Source organism: Sander lucioperca, chromosome 2 (genome assembly GCF_008315115.2).
Source record: "Sander lucioperca isolate FBNREF2018 chromosome 2, SLUC_FBN_1.2, whole genome shotgun sequence".
In the NCBI taxonomy this organism is placed as follows: Eukaryota; Metazoa; Chordata; class Actinopteri; order Perciformes; family Percidae; genus Sander; species Sander lucioperca.
Window position 1 is genome coordinate 36,223,908 of NC_050174.1, and position 27,631 is coordinate 36,251,538.

At 41.2% G+C, this 27,631-nt stretch overlaps 1 protein-coding gene across 4 annotated transcripts in view; it reads right to left on the reverse strand.

Moving 5' to 3' along the window:
- Positions 1-14,910: 14,910 nt before the first annotated feature.
- Positions 14,911-27,631, reverse strand: part of adgrv1 (adhesion G protein-coupled receptor V1) — a 170,583-nt gene continuing 157,862 nt past the window's right edge. For all 4 annotated transcript variants that reach the window (XM_035996730.1, XM_031305029.2, XM_031305028.2 and 1 more), the window contains 3 exons: positions 26,053-26,238; positions 22,276-22,453; positions 14,911-15,612 (listed from right to left, as the gene is read on the reverse strand). In XM_035996730.1, the coding sequence (XP_035852623.1) occupies positions 15,494-15,612; positions 22,276-22,453; positions 26,053-26,238 (483 nt within the window). In that variant the 3' untranslated portion in view covers positions 14,911-15,493. The remainder of the gene's footprint in view (positions 15,613-22,275; positions 22,454-26,052; positions 26,239-27,631) is intronic.

Consider the following 27,631-nt stretch of genomic DNA (forward strand, 5'->3'; position numbering starts at 1 on the left):
TTTAATGACCATAACAGAATTTAATCATGATGAGAAAGTCTGGCTCTCGGGCTGTTGTTCGAACTACAGATTGTACTTCCACATGTTTTTGTATCCACGGAGAAAGGGCCGGCTCCTCATTGCTTCAAAATCAAAAAACTGAAATGAAAATTTGAATAGGCTTAATGCTGGAATCGGACATCCAGGGCTACTTAGTATATGAGCCAGAAGACTTATGGCGTACTTACGCCAAGAATTATGGCATAAGGAGGAGGAAGAGACCGCCACCCTGCGGTAAATGTGCACCAACAGAGACAGAAGTAGAGTCGCTGTGCTGCAGTGAATTTCACACAGGCGAAAAGAAACTGTAATAAGCGACAGTGTTGTGAGCCCAGTGCAATATGGTTGTTGTGAGTTTTCTACTTTTTGAGCAGCAAGTGAATACCACAGCCCTTGTTCTCTGTTTTCTCTGGTCACATAGCACCAATAAAAAAAAAATACATGCGCCTTTCTACTGCATAGATAGCCCAGTTTTATGAAAAGACCATCTTTCTAGCGATGAAATACTTCTTTAAATTAGGTTAAAGCTATAGTGCGTAGTTTCTGTCGCCCCCATGAAGAATTCTAGGTAATGACCACAACACTGTTGGTGCGTCCACATGATACAAGCCTCCCGTGATTACGCAGGAGGACACAGAGGATTAAAAAAACATGATGGACTCTTCAGAAAATGTATATCTGCAAGGAAAAGAATACTAGCTATACTGCTCTTATTTTTTATATTCTATGACTGTTTTGTCTTAAAATGTTTTACTTTTTTGTAGTTTTTGTTTTGTCTGAAAATGTAGTTTTATGTTCTGTGTGGACCCCAGGAAGAGTAGCTGATGTTCTGCATCAGCTAATGAGGATCCTAATAAAATAAAATAAAATCAGAAGAGGTAATTCTCTTCACTCGAGATTCTGCGCGCGAAAGTCACCGGACGACACAATCTTCTGAACATAGTCATACTGAGAAATACAGAGAGAGTTGTGTAGAGCTGATAGTCTTAATTAGCTTTCTAGCAACTCATTTGGCAATGGCTTGAATTCAAGGGACGCTCATTAGAAAAGTTACGCACTAAAGCTTTAAATTGCTCTTAAACCTACTTTTTGCACGGTCTGTCTTATTTCTTTGACGCAGATCTTGGAACGAGACCATGTGGCTAAATGAAAGTAATGACGGGGGGGGAAGGGATGATGAAAAAGTGATTAAAGATCATATTAAATAATTTGATTATCTTAATGAAAATTACACAGTCACAGTCACTCCATTGTTGGGTGGGTCAGTCAGCTTCCCCACCACTAATCCTCGGGTCCTGCTCTGTCTGCCTTGCATTTGACATTTCATCACGGACACACAACAATAAGTGATATTGTTCCTGTGTGCAGTCAGAGCCTGATCGGGCCGGTTAACTCTGCCTCATGCCGTGTTGGCGCAGAAGAACTGCTGGATCAAACCAGCTGTGTCTGGCTGAACACACACAGAGGAACCATTGTGACCCGATGAGTCGCCTCTCTCTGATGTGTCACTTCCTCAGGAAGCTCACACACACGTCTCTCCAACGGGGTCACCATTGGTTTTCCTCTGTATCGCTTCACTCCAGCAACTTTCTCCACACTTCCTTGCCCTTTTGCTTTGTTGTTTTCCTTTTTCCAGCCAACTGTTATCTGTTAGGCGAGCCCGTAGATGCCAATTTCAAGTGCTGTAAAGTGATATCTGCTGGCAAAAATTGCCCACATATCCACCTATTGTGCCCAGATTGTGGTATTTATAGAGTGCATCCTCACCACTGAGGTCAGAAAGTGCTCCTTCTCTCCAGGCAAACATCACGTACTCATTTGAGCGGCAAGGCAATTCGTCCTAAATGACTTGGAATTGATGCAAACAGGACTGAGCTATGAGATTAGAAAGTTGAACGTAGTGATGAAGGTGGCTGGTAACAATGTCGTCTTTGAATTGAAAATTCTGCTTCACTTTAACGATGGAATTTAAAGTTGAGAGTAAATTCCTTTAAACGCTACTAATTTTTTGGACGCGTGATTAACGCACGTGCGTTCTGTGATTTGGGCCTCGGGCCGCCCCATAGTTTAGGAAATCAGGAAGCGATGCAGCAGTGATGTTGTGGATGGCTAACAGAAGCAAAGCTCCTTGAGCTGAAATGGATAAATAAAAGGGTCTTTTATTGGCAAGTTCAGTTTCAAAGCCCTTCTGGATGGTTCTCTCCACAAGACTAAAGTTATCTGCATGTACTGTCTATGTGTACCTGTCTCAAATACCACTTGAGCATTAAAAACATGAAAAATATCCCTTAAAGTACATTTAGAAGTAGTCTATATCCACGATGTTCCGCTCCCAGGATTGCTCTGTTGCCGACGGAAATTCAGCTGTTTTTCACTCATTTAGGCCGGATGTCCGTCACCTTCCGCTTTCTTTGGGTTGACATTCTAAACTCCGGAGGACTTCTGAGGACTATGGTTAACTGCTCCTCAGATTTCTGCAGGGTAAATCCAGACAGTTAGCTAGACTATCAGTCAAATCTAAGTTTTCTGTTGCACGACTAAAACAACCTTTGAAAGTACACATGTTCCACCAAAACAAGTTCCTTCCCGAGGCTGTTTTGCAGAGGCACCGTGGCTTCGTCCAGCGCTTAGCGCCGCCCATGACGATTGTAATTGGTTTAAAGAAGTGCCAATCTAGTATATTTCTTGTATTTTTGGTTTGTGTGTGAGTGAGTATGTATGTATGACCTTGGTAACTTGCTACTTGCTGCTTGTAACAGAGTAATTTCCAAATTTGGGATTAATAAAGTCCATCTGTCTGTCTATAAACCAGAGCACATTTTTCTCGCATCCTGGGGCTGCTGTGTGGACTAGCCAGAAGGTCTGGCAATGCAAGAGAAATTTAGAACGGATTAAAAATGTGTGATTAGTTTGTGATTAATTGCGAGTTTACTATGGCCAATCGTGTGATTAATCATAGTTGAATATTTTAATCAATTGACAGCCCAAGTAAAAAAAAAAAAAAAAAAAAAAATTGTCTTCATGTTGATGACTCTAAAGATGATATTGATGATGTTGGCAGTCGTGGCGGAGAACGTGAGGGTCACAGTGAATAGTCATGAGAAGGTGACAGGAGGGCAGCTTCTGTACCTCTCATGTATTTGGCTGTCACAGCAAAAGCGACTTGTGGTTGATAAGCAAAAACTGGTCTCAGCCTGCTCGACTGAGCAATGCGAGAAAGAGAAAGAGAAAAAGAATGAGAGAAAGAGAAAGAGAAAGAGAAAGAGAGAGAGAGAGAGAGAGAGAGAAAGAGAGAGAGAGGGAGTGAGAGCGAGAGAGAGAGAGAGAGAGAGAGAGGGAGGGGGAGATCAGCCAGAGAGAATTTGTAGCCGACTTTACTCCTCCTTGCCACAGATAGCTGGCGTCTCTGAAATACTAATATCATGGCTCTGCTCGTAATCTGCTTCACCGCATAGACACGAGAGTATGCACACAGTCCACACACACACACACACACACACACACACACGCACACGCACATGCACACACACACACACAGACACACACACACACACACACACACACACACGCACACACACACACACACACACATGTGCACACTCAAGCACAAATGGGTGTGGTGGTGCTGACAGCACAGCAGTGGTGGAATGTAAGTAAATTTACTCAAGTACTGTACTTAAGTACATTTGAGGTACTTGTACTTTACTTGAGTCTTTTCTTTTCATGCCACTTTCTACTTCTACTCCGCTACATTTCAGAGAGAAACATTGTACTTTTTACTCCACTACATCAGCTTTAGTTACTAGTTACTTTACAAATTACAGTAAGATTTTTGCACACAAAACACATGTAGTATATATATATATATATATATATAAACTACCCATCAATATAAAGGCCTACAAGTCCAGCTGAAATTAGACCATTAAACAGAACTGTTTGGATCGTTTCCAGTTTGTAAAATGTGAGGATTTGTCTTTACTTTTAATAGTAAGTACATTTTCCTGATGATACTTACATACTTTTACTTGAGTAACATGTTCAATTCAGGACTTCTACTTGTAACAGAGTATTTTTGCAGTGTGGTATTAGTTATTTTACTTAAGTAAAGAATCTGAATACTACTGCAGCACAGTTTGCAGAGACCAGTCATATAGCACTGCTCACGACAAGCAAACAAAACGCAATGACAATACACGCAGCTTTCATCTTATAAAGCTTTTTCATAATAATGAAATAAAAAAAGAATAGCTAGTTAACTTTCAGATCAGACTCTGATGGTTAGTGGCTGTAAGTGAGCTCTGTGTTTCTATCAAAACAAGTCATCTGTCCAAACGTGACGACTATTTCAGGTCCCTGGGTCAAAAATATGTGGCAACCAGCGGGCTTTAGCTCCAGTGTCAACCTTCAGGAACATGAAAGCACATTTGCAGTACCAACACTCACACACAGGCATACACTGAGGGTGATACAGTGATACAGTGAGACACACTTTTGCATTCATGTTAATGAGCACAAACCCATACATGACCTCATACATTTTAAGTACACACACATCAAAACCTAAGTTAACTCCATCACTAATAAATGGTAAATTGATGAACTTCAGCCAATAGTTATTTTACTGTTAACAAACAATGAAATGATTATTAATAATGTTGACTTATTATCAGTAATGCTATACTTTGTGTTGTTTTAACAGTTTATTGTTGCACACATGTATTATATTAAGAATTTGTTAATGATTACCAAATGATTTGCATACCTTTAAGAAATCATTTGTAACCCGTCAAACAACATGATTTAGATGGCTATTATAAAGTGTCAACTTATAATATATAATAATTGATACTTTATTGACCCTCAGGGGGGAAATTAAATTTCACTCTGTTGTTAGAACACACTACACACAGGCCTGAAATAATCTCACATGCTCAGGTCCTTTACATGCACAAATGGAGAGATGTCAGTGAGGGGGCTGCGACTGCTGAACAGGCGCCCTGAGAGGTTGGGGGTTTGGTGCCTTGCTCAAGAGCACCTTGGCAGTGCCCAGGAGGTGAACTGGCACCTCTCCAGCTACCAGTCCACACTATTTGGTCCGTACGGGGACTTGAACCATCGACCCTTCGATTCCCAACCGAAATCCCCACGGACTGAGCTACTGCCACTCATAATACCTTGATAATGGTAGACAAATGCTTTGTAAAGCAACTATAAACATTATTAGATAGATATCAATGCACAAAAGAATCAAAAATGTATTTTATAGACCACTAAAAAAAGATTGAATGGGGTCAAGTTAATGTTACTTTTTGCAACTTTATAATAGCCACAACGTTTTATTAACTATCAATTTACCATTTATTAATGATGGCTATTATAAAGTGTTACCAAAACGGTGACAAAGACTTATATTAAAGCAAATACAGATAAGAACAAGCAAACACATACCACAGAGGGGACGATCTAGTGTTCTTGCCAACCAGACAACATGGTGAGAACAAGTCAGAGCGTCATTAGCAGACATGATATATCTAGTCCCCTTGGCTACATACAGCCCAGTATTTGCGCCCCTCCGTCAGCCATGTTGGCAAGGCCACCATGGACAGGGTTGCCTTTCACTTTCCAGAATCACATTTCGTAGAGCAGCCACTGCTGGCAGCCACAACACACTGTGTGTCTACTGTAATGTGGCAGAGAACACGCTGTGAAGGAAAGGTATAAGAAAACAGCTAGAAGTTGACCAGAGGGAAAGTCTGTCTTAGTTTTAGGCATGGGCCGGCAACCGGTTTCAAGGTATACCACGGTTTGAAAAAGTCAAGGTTTCAAAACTACTAACATTTTCCGTCATACAGTTCCTAAAGTAAGAGCTGTTTTTTATGAGTGGTCAAGGAGAGAAAGTGCAGTTTAGAAATCTCTCTCCCTGTCAGTGCACAGTGTGTTTAAAAATAAAATACATTTTGTTCCATGGAAAAAATTGTAGTTTTTTACCCAGACATTTAAAAAAAGGAATACATTTTAAAGCTTTAATTGCAATACCGCAATACCGTGAAACCGTGATATTTTTGCGGAAGGTTATCATACCGTCAGAATCGTATACCGGCCCATGACTACTTAGTTTGTTTTCCTTTTCTTCGCTACAGTTGATTTCGTCATTCAGGGCTGCACCGTTGCACTCCGCTGTCAATTTCAATCAGAACACCCGCTCATTTCAATGAGCATGCGGCATTGATCTGTAAAGTCTATGTCATGGCTCAAGCATGGCCGCATCTACCATGGAGGACATCGATGTCTGGACTTTGGTTTAATTTTTTCCCACAAAAGAAGTGATTGAACTGCCTTAAATAAATTTGTACAACGCCAAGATACAAGTTGTTCCTCTGCCCGTCCTTGCTTGTGGGTGACTGAGAAGGTGGTGAAGTGGATTATCTCTTCGTAACTATTTGATCTTTGGTCAATGCGGTGGTTTTTGGGTAGGTAGGCCTATAGTGTCAACTAGTCTCGCATTTTAAGCTACTGTTATACAACAGCTGCTTTCCAAACGTCTTAAAGAGCCCCTATTATGGCGCTTACCCACTGCTAGTACCAGCTCTACTCGGCTCGACTCGACTCGGCCGCGGTGCCCCGTCCTCCATTTTCTATTGCAGATTTAGTATTGCCTCATGCCTTAGGCGAGCATGGCTGGTCGTCATAGTGACGCCGCAGTAAACTGCCATGACCTAACGCGACACACACACAGAACGTCGAAGGTGTGTTGTTTTTGATTCTCGGCATGTGGCTGTTGCCGCAGCCGGAAGACGAATTTTGTTTCAAAAGAAGCTGGAGGACCTCAGCATCACAGGAATTAGAGGAAAGCGACTAGGCAAGGTGTGATTTCTGTTTTAGTTTTATTTTAGTTTATTTGTTTGTTTTTCTTTCCTTGAGACCGCAGAGGGTGGCGGGTGGGAGAGGTGTTTGTCTGTTCTATATGTTAAAAAATATAAAAACTAAAAAAAATTGATCTTAAAAAAAGAAGAAGATGGAGGCAGCAAAAAAAAAAAGCACCATTGGTGAACTATTTAAAAATGGCGGGTTTGTTCAGGACACCCCCCGTCTGTCGCTAGCAATGATGAGGCAGTGATTAGTGACGATTCTCTCCGACCAAACAGTAGTCTGCAGGTTTTCACGACACCTTTTGGTATACGATGCTAAAAAAAGTACCTGTCAGCAGGTACCAGGGACTTTTTTTATAATGGAAAACCAAAAAAGGTGAGTAGAGTCAAGGCGAGTCAAGCAGGTACCATGTAATGGAAAAACGCCATTATACTCCTTTTCAGTGTCGTATTTGGACTCTTGGGGTCTACTAGAATGAGTTTACATGCTTTGATGTTTAAAAAGCACACGTTTCTCATACTGCCCATTGCTGCAGCTTCTCTGTCTGAACCGCTCTGTCTGAGCTCTTGGCCCGCCTTCCTGACAAAGCCCAGAATGCGCCGATTGTTCAGCTGGCCCACTCTGTTGTGATTGGTCAACCAAATACAAACAAGCCACTGGGCCGGCTACCCATAGGTGCTGCAGCACCCATGAAACACTGGGCTGGCATTCTCAATCAGTGACATCACTAATTAAGGAATTTCAAACAGGAATGTGGGCGAGATGTTTTCAGACAGTGGGAGAGGAAGCTCCATTTGCAATGAAATGTGTTTTTTTTGTACTTCATACATCTGTTACATGCAAAAAACTGTATAACATGCTAAAAGACGGGAAAAATCCCCAAAAAGCATTATAGGGGCTCTTTAAAATGTGCACATTTAGATCAGGGATCCTGGTCTCAAGACATCCTGTTTGCTCTGGTGCTCCTGGCTACACCTCCACAAGGCTCTCTTTGAATCTGCCTGACCTTTGGAGTCAGTAGACGGAAAGGGTCAAAAGGTCACGTTACCTAACCTGCGTGTCAGCAGCTTCAAATATAAGCTGAGCCAATGTCGGACCCTCTAAAAATATTGCCGACATTCAACGGTTTAAGTGCATCTCCTCTTTTGTAATTAAGCTAGTACAGGGCCACCAAATTAATTTCAAGTTGATAGAATATGTTTTTTCAGAGAATCAGATGTCCCTTTGGAGACAGAGCCTTTAGTGTTGCAGCCCCATCCCTCTGGAACACCCTCTCTGCAGATATTCTAAATGCTACATCCCTGGACATTTAAAAAAAAAAACTCCTGAAATACCACTTGTTTACAACAGCCTACAACCTCCCTTAGTATAGCCACTGTAATTCTGTAAAGTGTCCTTGGGTTTCATGAAAGGTGCTATATACAGTAAATACAAGTTATTATTATTATTATTATTATTATTATTATTATTATAATTAATAATCACCCACAAAGAAACATATACTCAAAGTTTTCGTGGCAGCGTGACACCACTGGCGCTGCTGAAGCCACCGGATACCCTGCAGGAGTTGTTGGTGATGTAAGTCACAGCACAGAGGGGATGAGTGCGATGTAATTGACCGTCGATGACAGGAGGGTCTAAGTCACTTTGGCTTGTTGAAGTGAAGAAAGAGACGCACGCTCTGGTCTCATTATAGAAAGGTCATCATTTGCCATCTTGATGAGGAGCAATATATTTTTGCATCGTGTTCTCACTGTGCTTATTGTCGGTTCCTTTACAGACATGAGGAAAGACGGGAAGATAGCTTAAACATATGCAAACACATGTACAAAAGCACACTCTCCTCAGCACCCTCATTCAAACATGTTTACCTTTAAGCTTGTATGAGTCACTTCATGCAGCTTTGCATAGCGCTCGTGAATTCAGCTTCTGCTAACTCTGCGTCCTGCCTTTTCTTGTGTTGTGTGGTGTCATTCAGTGAAGGCTGACAGGAGCATGGGGAATGTGGTGGGAGCACATGTGCGTAATACACAGATTCACAAATGCTTACTAGCAGCGCCAATCATTTGAGCTTGAATTTGACTGAATTCTGAAGCTGTGAATGTAGACAGCAGTGGTTGCTCAGCCGTCTCTCTGGGATATCATGCATTTGTGTTGAGTCTCCGGCATGCAGAAGGAAAGTACAGAAAGAAAAGTTCTGTTATCTGCTTGGCAAGACCTTGCCATGCAGGCATACCTTACCTTAATATACGTACTGATAAAGTAAGGTATGCATGCATGACAGTGTGTAATGTACCATACATCTGTCTGACGCATTACCGCTCCTCAATTAGATCTTATCTTAATGGTCTTAAAGTAATCACTATGGTGAGTTAAACCCTTTACATCAGCTGCCATACCCTTCAAATTACCTGCAGGCAAGTTATTGATTATCCAACAGACGTCACAGCGTCAATTGGTTGATTGGTTGATCAAATTACACCTACACTGAAAAGACACTTCTAATGAGATATGTTTACAGTGATTACAGTCTACTGAACTCTGAACCTTTGAGTGCACAAGGCGTACGTGCACTGTAGTAACCTTCTTCAAGTAGGCTGACTTATATTCAATTCAAATTCAATTTTATTTATTAGTTATTCTTTTCAAATCATCTCAGGATGCTTTACAAGAGTAGGTCTAGACCACACTCTGCAATTTACAGACCCAATAATCCCCATCAGCAAGCATTTGGTGGCGAGGAAAGACTTCCTTTTAACAGAAACCTCAGACAGACCGGTTGGGGGAGAGGGAGAGAGGATGAGGGAGAGAGAGCTATATAAAAATATGACTCATTATAATTATACAGTAGCAGTGGGTATAATGGAATGACATGATGAACAGTTGCAAATATAATCTATGTCCACGACGTTCCACTTCTGGGATTGCTCCAGTGCCGCTGGAAATTCCGCCGGATGTCCCTCTTTTCGGCCGGATGTCGGTCTCCTTCCTTTTTCTTTGTGTTGGCGTTCTAAACTCCGGTGGATAGCTAGACTATCTGTCCAATCTGAGTTTTCTGTTGCACAACTAAAACAACTTTGGAACGTACACGTTCCACCAAAACAAGTTCCTTCCCGAGGATATTTTGCAGCAGCACTGGGGCTCTGTCCGGGACTTAGCGCCGCCCATGACGATTGTGATTGGTTTAAAGAAATCCCAATAAACCAGAGCACGTTTCTCTCCCATCCCGGAATGCTGTGTGGACTAGCCAGACCCTCCTCCTTCCTTGCGCTGTGGAGGAAGGTCTGGCAAAGCGAGACAACAATTATAGTAACAGTAAAGGTAAATATAATAGAACTATGACGAATAATAATAGTAGTAGGAGTGCAGGGCGTAGCAGGGCGACAACAGGACCATGGCAGCAGCTGCAACCACGATCCAGGTGCCACCACAATCCACGGAAATCTGGGGGAAGAAGCTAAGTTAGTTATAAGTATTAATGGGACATTAATGCACACAAATGGAAAGAGGGAGAGGAGGAGAGGGGAGCTCAGTGTGTCATAGGATTAGAATTATATGCAGCATAGATCATTTTAAGAATGTGAAAACAGAAAAACAGGAATGTTAGTCAGTGCAACAGGTAGCACACGTTCATTTAGCTTGTTTGTTACTTCTCTGCCTTCTTCTATTACCCGTCCCTCAGCACCACAGTGACTCCTGACTCACTGTCTGTCTGTATTAATTTAACTGATGCAGACTGTTGTCGCCAGACTTCATGTGTGGAACTGGGTCACTCTATTGTAGTATGAGATGAGGTGATGTGTGTCCCACCTGCACGTCTGACTAGTTCATATTCACCTCAACTGTATACTTATTCAGAGCCCAAAGAATTAAAGGAGGGTTTTCTTACATTCATTATGCTGTGGAGAAAAGAGCAGGTGAAAACGCTTGGCATTATCACCTTTCAGAAATTCACACCCTTTCCATTGAATTTAAAGAAGGACGTAATCCATGGAGATAGCTTTTGTCATAATAAACTTTGGTCGGATGTCATTTCTTATTGTTTGATGGTGTAACTCCATCTCCTGCATCTTTTCTGAAAAGATTGCAAAGGACATTCAGTCACAAATAAAGCAAAAAAAAAAAATCATTCATAACTTTACCAAGACCAAGCAAGGTGTAAATAAAGGAGAGAGAGGTCCTAAAATAGGACATAAGTGATGAGAATCTGGGCTCTTTTTCATCACCCTACGGTTACTGTTTCCTTTATTTTTGTCAGACAACCTTGCGTGTAGGACATGGTGTGATTCACTGAGAGCTAGAACTAAGTGCAGAGTCATCATCTGAGTACACAGACTGCAAACGAGTGTGAATCAGCTGTTGCCTGCTGTCTTATCTCTGCCGTTCCCCTGGGGGGAACAGACAGACAGAGACGGCACACAGAAGAGAAGAGACCAAGGACTTCAACGTAACGTAAACATGTTTGCCTGCAGTCTGGTGTCCCTGGGACCGAGGCTGCTGGGTTTGGGACATCAAGCTGTTTGCTCTGGCTGTTTAATTGCTTTCCTCCGTACAGCTAAGAGAGATGATTCAGATCATTTGAAGAGCTCATCTGAGACTCTGTGATGTGCATATAAATTGTATTAATCTTATATCTGCCACCAAATCAATGCCTCAGAAATCTAAAAAAATGTCTCTTTGAGACATCCTGTGCTCAGAAAGAACGCATTCTCACTTTAGAACATGTATGTAATCATATTTAATCATTGAGCTGAGGTTCACTCTTGGCTTTAGGAATTTTAGTTTGAGGGTTGTTGTAGTTTTTATCATAAGATTCTAGCTATTTAACCAAAAACGCCAAGAAATTGTTGTTTTTACATTTCTTTTTTGTAAGGATTACACAGGCAAGATGTAACGTGTTAATTCGTGAGCTTTAGAGTTGCTAGGAGGTGGATTTTGTTACATTTGCACAGAGCCAGGCTAGCTATTTCCCCGTTTTCAGTAATTGTGCCAAGCTAAGGTAAGCTAAGTTAAAGGTCAAAGGTCATCGACATGGAGTAAGTGGGCAGCGGGAAAAATATCAAGGAGGACATGCACATCTGACACCAGAAACTTCTTAGTCTATATCCACGACGATTCATTTAGGGGATTGCTCCGATGACGCCGGAAGATCCGCCGGATGTCCCTCATTTTCCACCCGATGTCCGTCACCTTCCTCTTTTTTTGTGTTGCCATTCTAAACTCTGGTGGATTTCTGAGGACTATGTTAACTGCTCCTCAGATCTCTGCAGGGTAAATCCAGACAGCTAGCTAGACTATCTGTCCAATCTGAGTTTTCTCTCGCACGACTAAAACAACTTTTGAACGTACACTTTGCAAAGAAAACTCCAGCACACTGTCTAACTTGCAAAAAATATATAGAGTTTAATAGTAGGCAACGTTTCGGTACTAGAGATGCACATGTTCCACCAAAACAAGTTCCTTCCTGAGGCCTTTGCAGATGCACCGTTATTGCATCCGGCGCCTAGCGCCACTCAAGACGATTGTGATTGGTTTGAAGAAATGGCAATAAACTTGAGCACAATTTTCTCGTAAGTAAGTTTTTATGTTTAAATATGCAAATGAGGCATTATCTAATACTAACTTTTGGTGAATTTAGGGAAAATATACAGACAGAAATAGACAAGTGTGGTAAAATAAACATCTAATTGTGTTTTTGGATGTTTCCCCCCCCCCCCAATAGTCTGAAAGAAGACATGTTATGGAAATAAAATATCCCAAAAACTCACAATTGAAAAATGATGTTCTTGCCTGATGTGTCTCCCCCTTAAAACAATAAATCATCTTTATTGGCATCTGTTATTCTTTTCTTTTCTTCTTTCTTTTGAGGATCTTTTTGAAGATAGACGGATCAGTTTCTCTAATCTAAGCCTCGTACTCAAACATTTGACTTTGTGCATTAGATAAGATTGTGGCGTACACTGTGGTCAATTACATAAGTTAAAGATGTTATAAAATATGTCCTGTGCCCTGGGTTCACTAGCAGTCAGCAGTTTGTATGCAGCAGTTCATTTATCTATATGACCAAAGGTCTGGAAGCCTTGGTGGTTCTTCTGCAGTGGATCCAGTTTCTTTGATTACTCATCGCAACGATGACAGAACACAGTCTATGCAGTTCACTCTAATGGATACATAATGGAAAACGCTGCACAAATCCATAGCAATTCATTTCTTGTGACTGAACTGCTGTTCTTAAGAGGTAAACAATGAAACCAGACCCTTGAAAATGCCAGAAGTTCTTACTGCACTAGAACAGGTTGTTTGCTGCTAGAGATAACAAACCCAGAAGTTTTACCTTGTTAAGTTGAATGCCTTCTTTTCTCTACTTTGCTCATTAAATTCCTTCAAATCCCTGAAGAAAGAGTCCTGCTGATGGCTAAAAGACCATAAAGGACGGGTCTCAAAAGTGATGCAATCCTATTGCGTGAGGCAGAGGAGACACACACGCCAAACCAAACTTTTTGTGTTCAGGGATGTGATATGATTGTTGTTTAAGGATAATGGTGTTTCAGACACGTGTCCACCCTCCATTATGGACAAAGTCTGCTTGCTGCTTTGCCCTCAGGGGTGAAAAATTGCCACAGTGGTGGACAGAAAAACAAAAACCGGAGAAGAAAAGTTCTGCAGCTGTAGATGGGCCGTCTCTCGTACTACAGTGAGAGTTCCTTATGTTTTATAGATTGCACAGCTAGCAAACACTGATTCTGATTCACTTGCTAAATAAAAAAAGAAAGTACTTCAAGGGTAAAAGAAGAAAACTCATTCTTTCCTCCCCATTTTTATTCTCGCGTCTACAGTCCCACCTGCGTTAGCCTGCAGGATAGAGAATGAAGTCATTAACCAGCGGGAGGGCAGTATATCAAGAGACAACATTTTCTAGCTGCTTAGTGTCAAAATATCTTTAAGTAGCACACTCATGTCCTGCTGCTGCAGCTCTCTCTTGATCTTTGGGGTCGGGACCTCAACCATCCACAATGAACCTGGGAAGAACTGTGTCTCTTTTTTTCTTTGCTGTCTCTGGCAAGTTCTTGTTCTTTCGAGAGAATTTAAAGTGTCGTGCAAACAGTAGTCTTGCATTGCCAGACCTTCCTCCACAGTGCTGTGGAGGAGGGTCTGGCTAGTCCACACAGCATTCCGGGATGGGAGGAAAAACGTGCTCTGGTTTATTGGCATTTCTTTAAACCAATCACAATCGTCTTGGGTGGCGCTAAGCGCCGGACAAAGCAACGGTGCCTCTGCAAAATAACCTTGGGAAGGAACTTGTTTTGGTGGAACGTGTTTACATTCAAAAGTAGTTTTAGTCGTGCAACAGAAAACTCAGATTGGACAGATAGTCTAGCTAGCTGTCTGGATTTACCCTGCAGAGATCTGAGGAGCAGTTAACCATAGTCCTCAGAAATCCACCAGAGTTTAAAATTACAATACAAAGAAAGGTGGTGACGGACATCCGGCAGAATTTCTGGCGGCACCTGAACAATCCCAGAAGTGACACATCGTCGATATAGACTATGCAAACAGTAACCAAGTTCAGAAGTTAAAGGTCTGTGTAAGCTGACTTTGGATTCCATGAGGTTCAAAGCTGCCGTCGAAGATAACAGGGGAATATTTGCTCGTACACTCACACCTGTCGATTCTTTACGAAAGACATCAAAAACCAGCCTTTGAGATATGGCTGAAGAGCTCATTTAAATCAACTTTTACATTATTTTGAATATTCTCAATGCTCCAATCTGCATTGTTTACATTATGTCTTAATTTCCTGAATTGTTGCTCTTGGCAGAGCAGTCAGACATCTCCTCTGTGTAGAACCAGTTTGTGAAATTCCTGCGAGGCACGGATCATTCACACAAACCCCTGTGACACCACAGTGACTCACTTACATAACCCCCCCGCCCCAGTAGTGAAGTGCGTCTTTGAGTGCTTATGAGTAGTAAAAATAGGAATCAGCACAGCCGAATGTAAAATATATGGAAAATCATTTATTAACAATGTTACACAATTCCCATCCTCAGCAGCAGCAGCTCGTCTGAGGGCACATCTGGCTATATCTCATTTCGTCGCAGTCGGGCAGAAACCTCGTATGTCCCTATTTCGTCCTTTTTTCTTTCATTAATCAATGAAACTATTATATGTCTGTCTGTGGGTTGTACAACTATTTAAACAGTAACAGTAGGTGCTTTTGTCTGACAAAAATAGCTGAAAAGCAACAGTTTTGGACATACAAGGTTTTCGTCAGACACCGATGGTTTGCTAGGTCTCTACAGAAAGAAAAAAAAATCCAAAATATACATTCAGAAAACAACTCCATCAAGGACTTAAAAAAATTAATTTAGTAAAACATTTATGTATAGGTTCATATATATATATATAAAAAACAGATGTACAGAAAAAATCACATACAGTATCAAACATCTATATGAACGTGTTCTATTAAAAAAAAAAACAGTTTTAGTGCAAATGCATTTTATTATATAAAAATACTGTGTTGTAATTTGTTCAGGTATGAAGAGTAGAGGACGAGGCTCTGTGTGAGGGGAACAGGTTAGAGGTGCGTGTCGGCGATGGGGATTCGTCTCAGCTCAACTATCTGGGAGTTGTTTATGCTCCCTCCGTCCTGGCTCCCAGGGATGGACTCGTTGTCGCTCACATTAAGGCCCGTCCCTAAAATAACAGGAAAAAGTTACATCACACTTCCAACCAAACACGTGATTATTTCCGTTGGGGGTTATTCTTCATGTGCTAGAACGTCTGCAGTACATTTACCTGTATTTTTTCTTTGTTCGTCATAGTTCATAAATCAGAAAAGGTTTTATTGCCACAATAAGTACACTTATGTGGAATTTGCCTTGGTGAATGGTGCATACATAAACAAACAAACAAACAATAATATAAAATAAACAATAAATACAGAAAAACAAATATATACATACAAAGTAACTGTTACATACATACTGTTACATGTAAGAAAAAATGGGTTATGGGTTAGGTGCAAAGAATATAAAGTATATGCAATTAGGGCTGCACAATTAATCGCAATTTTATCAAAATCGCAATATGAACTAGTGCAATATATAAATCGCAGGGATGCACAATATTTGTTAAAGGAACATATGTGTCAAACCATTCTAAAATAAAGTATTGTGGTGCTGCAGAGACGTCCCGGCCTACAAATCCTATCCTACAGACTAAAGAAAAAATCTTTGTTTGGTACAGACCCTCCCAAAAAATCACACTTCAATCATTTTTTTTTTCAATGAAAATGAGAATAATGATACAAAAATGATCATTCCCTCCAATATCTTGAATCATATCGCAATCGCAATATCAGTCAAAATAATCGCAATTAGATATTTTCCTAATATTGTGCAGCCCTATATGCAATCATATAGTATTTTATCAACTCACACGTTGGAGTGCTGACTATCGGTCACATTTGTCCTATTAGATCCAACGTGGTATTATGTAATCGATACTTTATGTCATAGTCTCTGTGTTATCAGAGAGCATACTGTACTGTATCTGATCAGTCAAGGTAATGAGTTGTACATGGAGCACACTGACAGACTCTGATGTAAGAGTAGACAGCGAAACAAAGTAATTCTTTATGAGTCAAAGGGTAAATCATAGAGCACGAACATATCACTGCTATCTGTTTGAGTTTTAACAGGTGATCGGATAAAAAGATAATAAAAAAAGATGATAGCAGCCTTATCTCCTTGGGCAGGTTGTTCCAAAGCCGAGATGACCAAGAAACAATAGATATGTTTTTGTGTGGATCCAACAACTGTTGATAGGGGATATCTAAACTATTTTTTCAAAAAAAAACACTATTTTGATATGTAATCTGGATCCAGGCACAACATTTCTATCATAAGATCTATCGTATCTATACTTTTCTTTTTTTCTAAAAGAAAATGTATTGATAGTTTGTTCATATGATTTACTTTTCTAGTGTTTGAGTTCCTATTTTACAATATTTCTTAGTGTCGGACACTGAATACCGGCCTCTGTTTTGATAAAGGTTGTCGGCTATGTGAACACCATGAACAAAAATGGAAATAAGTACTATAGTTACCGACAGAATATGGTGACATAAGACTCCTACGTGTAAGAAAAGATAGTCGCACAGTCGTAGACACGATGCAAACATTAAAAAAAAATTACATTAAAAAACTGCCTCAAGCATGATTTATGGTTCTGTGGAGGCTCCACGCAGAGCTTTCACCGTAACCTACATAAGTAGCCTGAAGTTTATACTGGTGCGTTGGTGTGTGATTAGCTTTGGAGCGAGTAGCGACTCTAGAGTCATAGTGAGAACAACAAAGTGTCTCCTCTGTTCTTTCTGACCACGGTGGGAGATCTGGAGCAGGAGAAGTTAACCCTCTCCTTGATTTCATGATGTTTATGGAGAAGGAGAACCAGGAAATCAGTCCTTCCAGAAAAAAAGAGTTTTTTTGTGATTGTTGAGGGCAAAAATCCTTGATTATGCAGCACGTTTTCTTAAAAAATGTGATGGAATATGCGGGATATTTATGCAATTTTATGCAATGAAATTGCGGGAACTTGCAAAAACTGCGGTTTCATCATGGCTTCATCGCGGGGTTTGCAGCTTTTCGATGATGTTCACGTCGCGTAATTACGTCACTTCATAACGTTAACATTTTTCAACTTTCTGCTAAGATATATGTGACTTTTTTGCAACGAAAATGCGGGGATTATGAAATCATGCAAGCCCTGCATATTTTGCGCGGAAATCGGCAATTTATGTGGCGAAAGTGCGGCGTATTTGAAAAAATGCGGCCCCCGCATAAATATGCGGACTTTGGCTGATTATGCATTGAATTATGCGATCGCATAATCACGTTTTTCTGGAGGGACTGGGAAATGAGTCGGAGGAAATGCAACGCTACCAAGCCACGGTCGAGCGACCTGCGTCGCCGCGACGCGTAGTTACACTTTTGAGAGGTGCACTTCAGGCTACACCGTAGGGTCTGCGCCTCCACATACCTAGCCACAGCGTAGATTTAACGCAGAAGCATAAATCGCGCTTTATTCCGGGTATTGGGAGACTTATGACTCCTATGACATAACCAGAGGAGTGTCCAGATGTGTATGTTGCTTCGTGCAGTCACAGCTCCTTCTGACGCTGAGTGATAAGAAAAAGGCGCCCTTTCACAGTAAAACCAACACGTTAATGATCAGCTCTCAGTCATACTACATAGAGTACATGTGTGCTTCTGTGTGTGTGTGTTAATGGTTCACTACCAAATGAAGCGTGACCCTCATTACAGCGTCAGGCGGTGCCTTATTATGTAATTCTGATTAGCGAATTATCTTTACTGCTGCCTGACTGGGTGAGTGAGATTAAACCTGGCTATACGTTCAGTTTGACGCGTTCGGGCAAAGAGGAGGTCAGAGCTCACCAGGGAAAGTGTAAAGTGGAAGAATGTCCTTGTGACTGGTGGAGCAACAAGTCAAAAAGTGTAAGTTGTAACTGCAAAAATACAAAAGATTATAACCCAAGTTTATCAGATGATCGTTTTTACGAAAATCTAAGTTTCAAGATTGCATGCTATTTTCCCAACAAAAAAGATCATATACTGTATTTCTTGAGGCCATGCCAGAGACCTGTGAGCAACTGATCCGACTTAAATAAATCTAGCAAACTTCCCACCTCACTTCACTGAATAATATCAATGATAATAAACGAGACAAATGACGGTGTTGAACTGAAAAGTGCAGCGCGCGCCGAGATACAAAAATGTAGAGGTGCACGGCCACGTGCCACAACATGCAGAGCCTTTTGCGCTAGAAACGACAGCCGTGGTGACGTCATTTTATGACTGGGGGAACACGGCGGCTACCATAAACCTAGCTTCAATGTAGCCACAAGGCTATTTAAGGTCGAACACAATACAAAAGCAGATCAGATCATCACATCATTACTTGAGACAGGGAGCAACACACACACACACACACACACACACACACACACACACACACACACACACACACACACACACACACACACACACACACACACGTTTGGGTCTGATTAGTTAGCAAGGTTAGTTTTTTACTCAGTGTAGCACTATCCTCTCAGCCTAATCCACATTCATTAACACCCGTGAGTCACTCAAACTCACACCTGCTAGGAAGGACTTTAATTTGGCTATCTCCATGGTTTACAAGTTTTGTTTTTCTGGGTAGCACGTTGCAGGTCTCAAGGGCTGCTGTATGTAGGCCTCCTCTGCACGGAGGTACCTGAACAGACTCTCAGACTGTGAGGCCCCAGCAAAGTAAAGTTTGATGCAGGTTTCTCAAACAATACAACCGTACAAAACTCAGGACTGCAGCTTTAATGGGCTCAAAGCCATCAGAAGACTGGCATTGCTCAATAATGTCAATGTTATTTTTCTTGAACGGTATGTCTTGTCTGCAGGATCTCAAGTAGTTAACCAGGAAATTCAGTGTGCCCTGACAGTCCCATTAACTTTATAGTCTTATCAGTTTGGTCTGTCTATCTTCACTACTGATCTACTTATCTCTGCAGAGTGACCAGCCTATGGAGGACCAGACCCTTGATCTTTCCACGATGTGAGACTAAAGCTGAATTACATGACTCTTTTAAATGCTTAGCTGTCCATCAGCAGGAGCACTCACAGGGACTGACAATGATCTGTAATAAATAGCAATCCAATCCAGGCATGAGCTCGTGACAACAATTTCCATTATGAATCCTGCCTCTTTCTGTTTAAAAAAAAAATGCATTTATGTCTTTTAAAAGCCATGTTATTTGTTGATGTGTTGTGTAATTGTCTTGTGTTGTTTTTAATGCTGTTTGGTAAAGGCAGATGTTCTTGATAGTTTCAATTTTTGAGATGAGGTGATTACAAGAGTTTAACTTTAAGAATCCTGAAGCATCACAGACTAATTCATGAAGCTACAAGAACAATCATGTAGATTTTCAGCTAAACCCCACAGAATGCTCCACCACATTATAGTGGAACTGCTGCACGCCTCAAATGGTTCGCTGTATTTTAATTTTGCAATGTGACACAAAACCTGATTTCAAGTCGGCAAATCACATCTTCACCAGCATCACTGTCAAAAAATGTCAAAAAGGTGATCGTTTTTTTACCTGTTAAAGGGATAATATTTACATAATTTGCCATCAAATAAGGCTCACATTTTGCAACGCATGGAATTTTGTAAGGGACGGTGTCAAACAGCTGAATTAATACGATTTAGGTTCTAAATTTGAGGCTTCAGCTGATTCTTAAATTAGATTTAAGAATCAGCTGTCTTACTTATTTTAAAGTGGTTATTTTTCTAAGTCTGCTGTTGGCTGTTTTCCAACTGGGCCTGATTCTTATTCAGACACTGTGAAGCAATTACTCAATGGTTTCAAAGAGTGAGGAGTATGTCTGTGTGTGTGTGTGTGTGTGTGTGTGTGTGTGTGTGCAGTTTGGGCCCTCTGCTCATTAAACAATGATGGCAACAAAGGAAGAATGGTTTCCATGGCAGCAGAGAAATTTAAGGTAAGCAGAGGAATGACTAAGCAGGGCTGATGTCATACACATACATGTACACATGTATATATATATATGAAATTATGCAATTAACCGCATGATTGTCCATAGTTACTCGCGATTGAGCACAAATTAATCACACATTTTTGTTATCTGTTCTAAATGTACTTTAAGGGATATTTTTCAAGTTTTGAATGCTCTTATCAACATGGGAGCGGACAAATATGCTTGCTTTATGCAAATGTTTATTATCATTGCAACAATCCAAAACAATGACAAATACTGTCTATTATATTCTCCAGAATAACCTCAAAGGTACTTTATGCTCAAAATATATGCTGAAAGCATAGTACGGCAAACTGAAGCCTATTAAGCAACAACCAATGGGCACATTGACCTGAATGTAACGTTACGTGGTAATACTAAGACAATGTAGTATCCCACTTTACACTTGTACTTCTTTGTACTTTTTACATCTCCATTGCAAACTATCCAGCATGGCCTGCCTTTGGCGAGGGGGAGGAGGGTTCTCTGCATCAGCCGTGTGATTGGCCAGCAAGTGGTATTTGAGACTTGCAGCGGTAACTCAATTCACATCGACAGTGCATGCAAATAACTTTTGTGTTGTGGAGAGAACCATCTGGAAGGGCTTTGGAACTGAACTTGTCATTTAAAAGACCCTTTTCTTTTTCCATTTCTGCTCAAGGTTTGTTTCTGCTAGCCACCCACAACCTTACTGCTGCATCGCTTCCTGATTTTCCAAACTACAGAGCGGCCCGAGGCCCAAATTCAAAAAATGAGTACCATTAAAAGGTTAACTCGGCGTTAACTCGTTAAGCAAAGGTTTCATTGTGTATCACTTTCTCCCTCTTTTATTATTAAGTCTTTCGTAATCTCATAACATCTCTATTTTCATTTATTTTGCTTTAAGCCACGCCTAATTTAGGATTTTGTTTTTTTCCTGTAATGTTTAAAATAGTATTGAATGAAAAATGCCTCATGGAAACAGTAAAATTCGATTTAATTAATTGAATATTGAATTTTGTTAAAGTTAAAGTTTGTACGTTCGATCTCATTGGATATTCTCTTAATCGGTAAACGGCTTATGTGATAAACGCCGATGGAACATTAGCTGCCGAATAAATAATAAATTGCAATTGCGTTTTAGGTCATTTTATGGTTGCAACCGGCCATAAAACGAACAAATTTTATTCATTTCCTCCACATATTTCCGCTTTCCTTGCAGACATGGTGGGTATCAACAAAGGCAGATATACTAAGTGGACGAAAGAGGAGACGAGAGACTTTTTAAATTTAATTTACGAGCAAAATATAACGGCTATTTTAGATAGCAAAAATCAATGTCGTCTGGCATTTACGTGCATCTGCATTATCATAGCGATGTTTTGATAGCGTCGTTGTTGTCTAATTAAAGCTTGATATGATGCTATCAGCTGGCACATAAGCACTATTACAATTTGTGCATTATGAATCATTTGTAGGTAGATGGTGTGATCCATTTGGGCAAACAAAGTGCGAAAATGAATGGAAACACCTTGTCACAAACAAATGTCTCAAATCTATTTGATATACCAATTTGATCGCAAAACAGCATGTGACGTCATAACACACAGGTCTTTATTTGCTTTAAAGCCGTCGGATGTAAACACACTTTCACCGGCTTTATTCGCATGAATGTTTTTAGCGAACTTCAGATAATTGGATTGACAAGTGGATGGAAACATAGCTTGTTTGAGTGTGCAGTACATCTGCGTGTTGCTGGGATCCTCACCGGTTTTTAAGGCAAATATAAGGTCGTCAAACTCCTGCGACTCCTCGTCTGCTGTGACTAGGTTGGTGTTGATGAAGCCTCCCTCGGTGGTGTACGTCCCCATGACAGGGCTGGGTTTGAACACACTGCTGGGCTGACTGCTGGGCCGCAGCGACGCTCGCTCCCAGTCTGCTGACACCTGAAACACACAGGTACACATATACAGCCATATGAGCACACAGGCGCTATATAGAATGTGAATGTGAATCGATACAGCATTGTATCGCGATATTTTCCGTGGCAATACTGTATCGATACACAGACGCCAAGTATCGATCTTTTATTATATATGTGTTGGTCAGTTTGTCTTGCTAAATGTATCTTTTTAGATAAAACAGATGTTGACAAAGTTTCCTTTTGGGGACATCATTTGAAATTGGGAGAAAGTTAGAAAAAAGGTAATAAATTGCAATATATCACAGAATATTGCAATATGTTTAAAATCGCAATAATATTGTATTGTGACATAAGTATCATGATATCGTAACGTGAGGCCTCTGGTGATTCCCACCCCTATATGCATGTTTTATTGCCACTGTTGGCTGATAACTTTGATTGAAGCTTGGTTTAATGATTTCATGTTTAATCTGTTGTTTGGGATAATACAATTCTTGTAAAGCTTTAGTGCGTAGTTTTTTGCTATTAATGAACGTCCGTTCCATTCAAGCCATTGCCAAATGAGTTGCTACAAAGCTAATTAAGACTATCAGCTCCACACAACTCTCTCTGTATTTCTCAGTATGGCATGTTTTTTTAATCCTCCGTGTCCTCCTTGGCTACTAGCAACATCGTGGAGGAGGGGTGGGGGCGCGTGCGCGATCATGGAAGGCTTGCATCATGTGGACGCGCCGACAGTTTTGTTGTCATTACTTAGAATTCCTCATAGGGGAGACGGAAACAGCAGTATAAAATGCACTATAGCTTTAAACCCTATTAAATCAAACTTGAAAAAAAAAAAAAAAAAAAAAAATCTGAAAGTTCCTGGTATTTGCTTTTAAACTATTTGTGAGATGTTAGATCTATCTGTGATAGCCCCAAGTAGAAGTAGTACATTTATTTATAGAGCAATTTTAAAAGAATTTTGCAAGTGATTTGCAACCAGTTAATGTACATTAATATATAAAACATTTATATACCGCGTAAATGTATGTACTAGTTCGTAAGATACATATGAAAGTTCACATAAGACCTGATCTTCATGTGTTGTTGGTTGATTAAAGTTAGTTCAACGCCCAAAAACAGCAACTTCACATGAACGCAGGGGAAAATAAGGTTGACCATTTACACACACAGACACACGCATGCACGCACGCACACGCACACACACACACACACACACACACACACACACACACACACACACACACACACACACACTTTAGAGATGGCTGCTTCTGTCAGCCTGTCTGTGATGAATTTGGGTCAGGCAGAGTGCATGTTGTCAGCACACTGAAGGGTTAAGGCCATTGCACAGGGTCACAGGGGGTTCATGGGGTGAAAGCAGGGTCATAGGGTTTAGGGTTTCATACTGAGTCAGCCTAATATCATGGAAATTATGCTGTCAGCTCGGGGAGACAGATTCCAGCCTTTTATTATATACTCTATATATATTAGTATTTTTTTGTTGGGGGAGACACTTCATTAATGTATCCATAGAGCAAAAGAAGCAGTGATGGGACAGAAAAAAGAGAAGAGTGAAATAAAAAAGAGGAAACTGATAATAGGGATTTTTCCATGCCCCCAGGAAGTGCTCCGGGCTTCGAAGCAAATTGAACATTGCAGCCAAACAGTGGAATTGCAACTCCCGGCCCGTCATGTGATGCCCTCTGGCCCAAAAAGACTTTTCCCCATTGACTTACATGGTAAAAGAGACGTCTGTAAATCAGTGGATACATTTCATTGAGCGTCACAACCCTCGGAAAATGACTGGTTGTCAATCAGACTTTGATCCATTCGGTCTGATAACATCTGGAAAGTCTAGAAGAGCCGCCCAATTCAATAATTTAATCCCCATTCTAAGGAAGGAGCTAGCTCGGCCGGTGGAGGTCTCTAGTGTGCCTGTTCTATCAGCCGCACAGTGCGGAAGCAGCTGCAATCATCTGGGTCATTTTTGGCTCCATGATCCATGGATTTTTCTTACAACAAGGGAAAATTAAATTGTATGTGTATATCCCTCATTTCCACAACGACCAGATGAGTCCATCTTGTTTTCCACTGTGCTCATTCATTATGAATGCCTCATCTGTCCATGTATAAGCATACATGTGTGTGTTGTACAAGCTTCTGAGGCTTGCCGGGCTGTAACCGGTACAGAGCGTCCTGGTGAGGTGAATTAAGCACCTCCAGTGGTGGGGTGGGGAGTGGCACTGAGTTGATGACTCAAACCTTTCCAATAAACTATTCAACCTTCAAGGTAAACACTCCTTTCCCTATTCTAATCTCATTTCAATATCCTTTCAACCAATCCGCTCCACAAATCGTCACTCATCTAATCTTTCTGTCTGCACTCTTATTTGTCTCACTGGGCTGTAGCCAAATCTCAGACAGGCAGGAGTGTGCTCTCATGAATAAAACAAGATTACTGGATTCCTGTGTGTGGAGAGAGATCAGGGACAGAGAGAGAGGCAAGGAGGAGTTCCCAGGAGTAATGAAGTTAAACCTGCCCTCTTTTTTCTCCTTCTTTTCTCTCCCTCTCTCACCAGCTCAGTCCTTATAGGGTATTCTCCAGGGACAAAGTTGCTGAGGACACAGAGTCACTGCAAAAGCCCTGTGTGTGTGTGTGTGTGTGTTTATACAGTATGTTTTCAGAGTGTGCTTGCATGCAATGTACACACACACATACACACACACGTACACACACACACACGTACACACACACACACACACACACACACACACACACACACACACACACACACACACACACACACACACACACACACACACACACACACACACACAGTGAATCAGTCTGAAGCAGGGTGTCTGAGTGAGTATGAATGTTCTCCGTGGAGTCACGCTCAGCTGATGTGAGAAATGTGTGAAGGAGGACCAGGCATGGGCAAATAGAGTCATGGGAAAAAGAGGGGACAGGGGAAAATTGTCTAAGAGAGAAGGTGGAACACAGTGAGGGAAGGTAAAGACTGCAATTTATTATTTAAAGATTCCAATTACATCTTTTTACAAGCTGGGTACATTTTTTTAATATAGTTTTTGTCTTTCATTCCTGTAAGCTTTGATACTATTTTACTCAATTTCTGAGATATGTGGCACCAGTGACCAGATGAGTACACAGTGTGTAAACAGTTTAGCCACATTATGTAAACGATTTAGAGGTGAAACCGAAAGTGAGTGTGCATTATCATCTCACTGCATAGAAAAACTACATGTGCTCACAACTAAGGTATGGTATGGTACTGTAGTTACAAATTGGTGACTGGTTGCTGAGCATAGAAGTTTGGGGGCAAAATATTTTCATAACTAGTGAAAATGATGGCCAAATCTACAAGCAGTAGGCCCAGATCATAAAAACACAATTCTCCATATACAGTATAGGATAAAGTTAAGAGTGTAAAATGAAGTGCACTGTAAATAAAATAAAAAGCTAAGCATTAGAGCTGGAGAGTATGGGATGTATGGGTGAATCTATATTATGGAGTATGAATAACACAAGTGTATCTGTCTCTCTGATGGCCTAATTAGCTCTGTGTGTGTGTGTGTGTGTGTGTGTGTGTATACCTCCTCCATGGCGCTGATGAGATTCTGAGTTGATTTGCTGATGTCGCCCCCGACAGTGGTGGGCCCCCCTCCCTGGTAGGTTGAGTCGGGACTGTCATGGCCGCTCATCTCCACTGTGTAACTGGCTTTAGTCGGCCAACACAGCTGGTTGTGCATGGCGAAGTACACTGCAAACACATACAAGCCCTGTAGAGAAAAAAAGGGAGAAAAAAACAAAATCAGCTTTAAGAACATTGTCACCGGCTCTGTTCCTCTATCAGAGTTCCTCAGTATTATATAAGATCAACCCAAAGTCTCTGATGCTGAAAGGTTTCATGGTTGTTTGTAATGCCATGGATCCAAGAACTAACTAACTAACTAACTAACTAGATAGATAGATAGATAGGTGATAGATTAGATATAGAGATGATAGACAAATAGATAGATACTAAATAGAAAGATAGATAGATGATAAATAGATAGAAAGATGATAGATAATAGATAGAAAGATAGATAGATGATACATAGATAGATGATAGATAGATAGATAAATAGATAGATAGATAGATAGAGATGATAGCTAGAGAGAGATGATAGATAGATAGATGATAGATAGATATATAGATAGATGATAGACAGAGAGATGATGATAGATAGATAGATAGAGAGAGGATAGATAGAGAGATGATAGATAGATATAGCTAAATAGATAGATAGATAGATAGATAGATAGAGAGAGGATAGATAGAGAGATGATAGATAGATATATCCATCCATCCATCCATCTTCGTCCGCTTATCCGGTAACGGGTCGCGGGGGTAGCAGCTCCAGCAGGGGACCCCAAACTTCCCTTTCCCGAGCCACATTAACCAGCTCCGACTGGGGGATCCCGAGGCGTTCCCAGGCCAGGTTGGAGATATAATCCCTCCACCTAGTCCTTGGTCTTCCCCGAGGCCTCCTCCCAGCTGGACGTGCCTGGAACACCTCCCTAGGGAGGCGCCCGGGGGGCATCCTTACCAGATGCCCGAACCACCTCAACTGGCTCCTTTCGACGCGAAGGAGCAGCGGCTCTACTCCGAGCTCCTCACGGATGACTGAGCTTCTCACCCTATCTCTAAGGGAGACGCCAGCCACCCTCCTGAGGAAACCCATTTCGGCCGCTTGTACCCTGGATCTCGTTCTTTCGGTCATGACCCAGCTTTCATGACCATAGGTGAGGGTAGGAACGAAAACTGACCGGTAGATCGAGAGCTTTGCCTTCTGGCTCAGCTCTCTTTTCGTCACAACGGTGCGATAAATTGAATGTAATACCGCACCCGCTGCGCCGATTCTCCGACCAATCTCCCGCTCCATTGTCCCCTCACTCGCGAACAAGACCCCAAGGTACTTGAACTCCTTCACTTGGGGTAAGGACTCATTCCCTACCTGGAGAAAGCACTCCATCGGTTTCCTGCTGAGAACCATGGCCTCCGATTTAGAGGTGCTGATCCTCATCCCAGCCGCTTCACACTCGGCTGCGAACCGATCCAGTGAGTGCTGAAGGTCACAGGCCGATGATGCCATCAGGACCACATCATCCGCAAAAAGCAGCGATGAGATC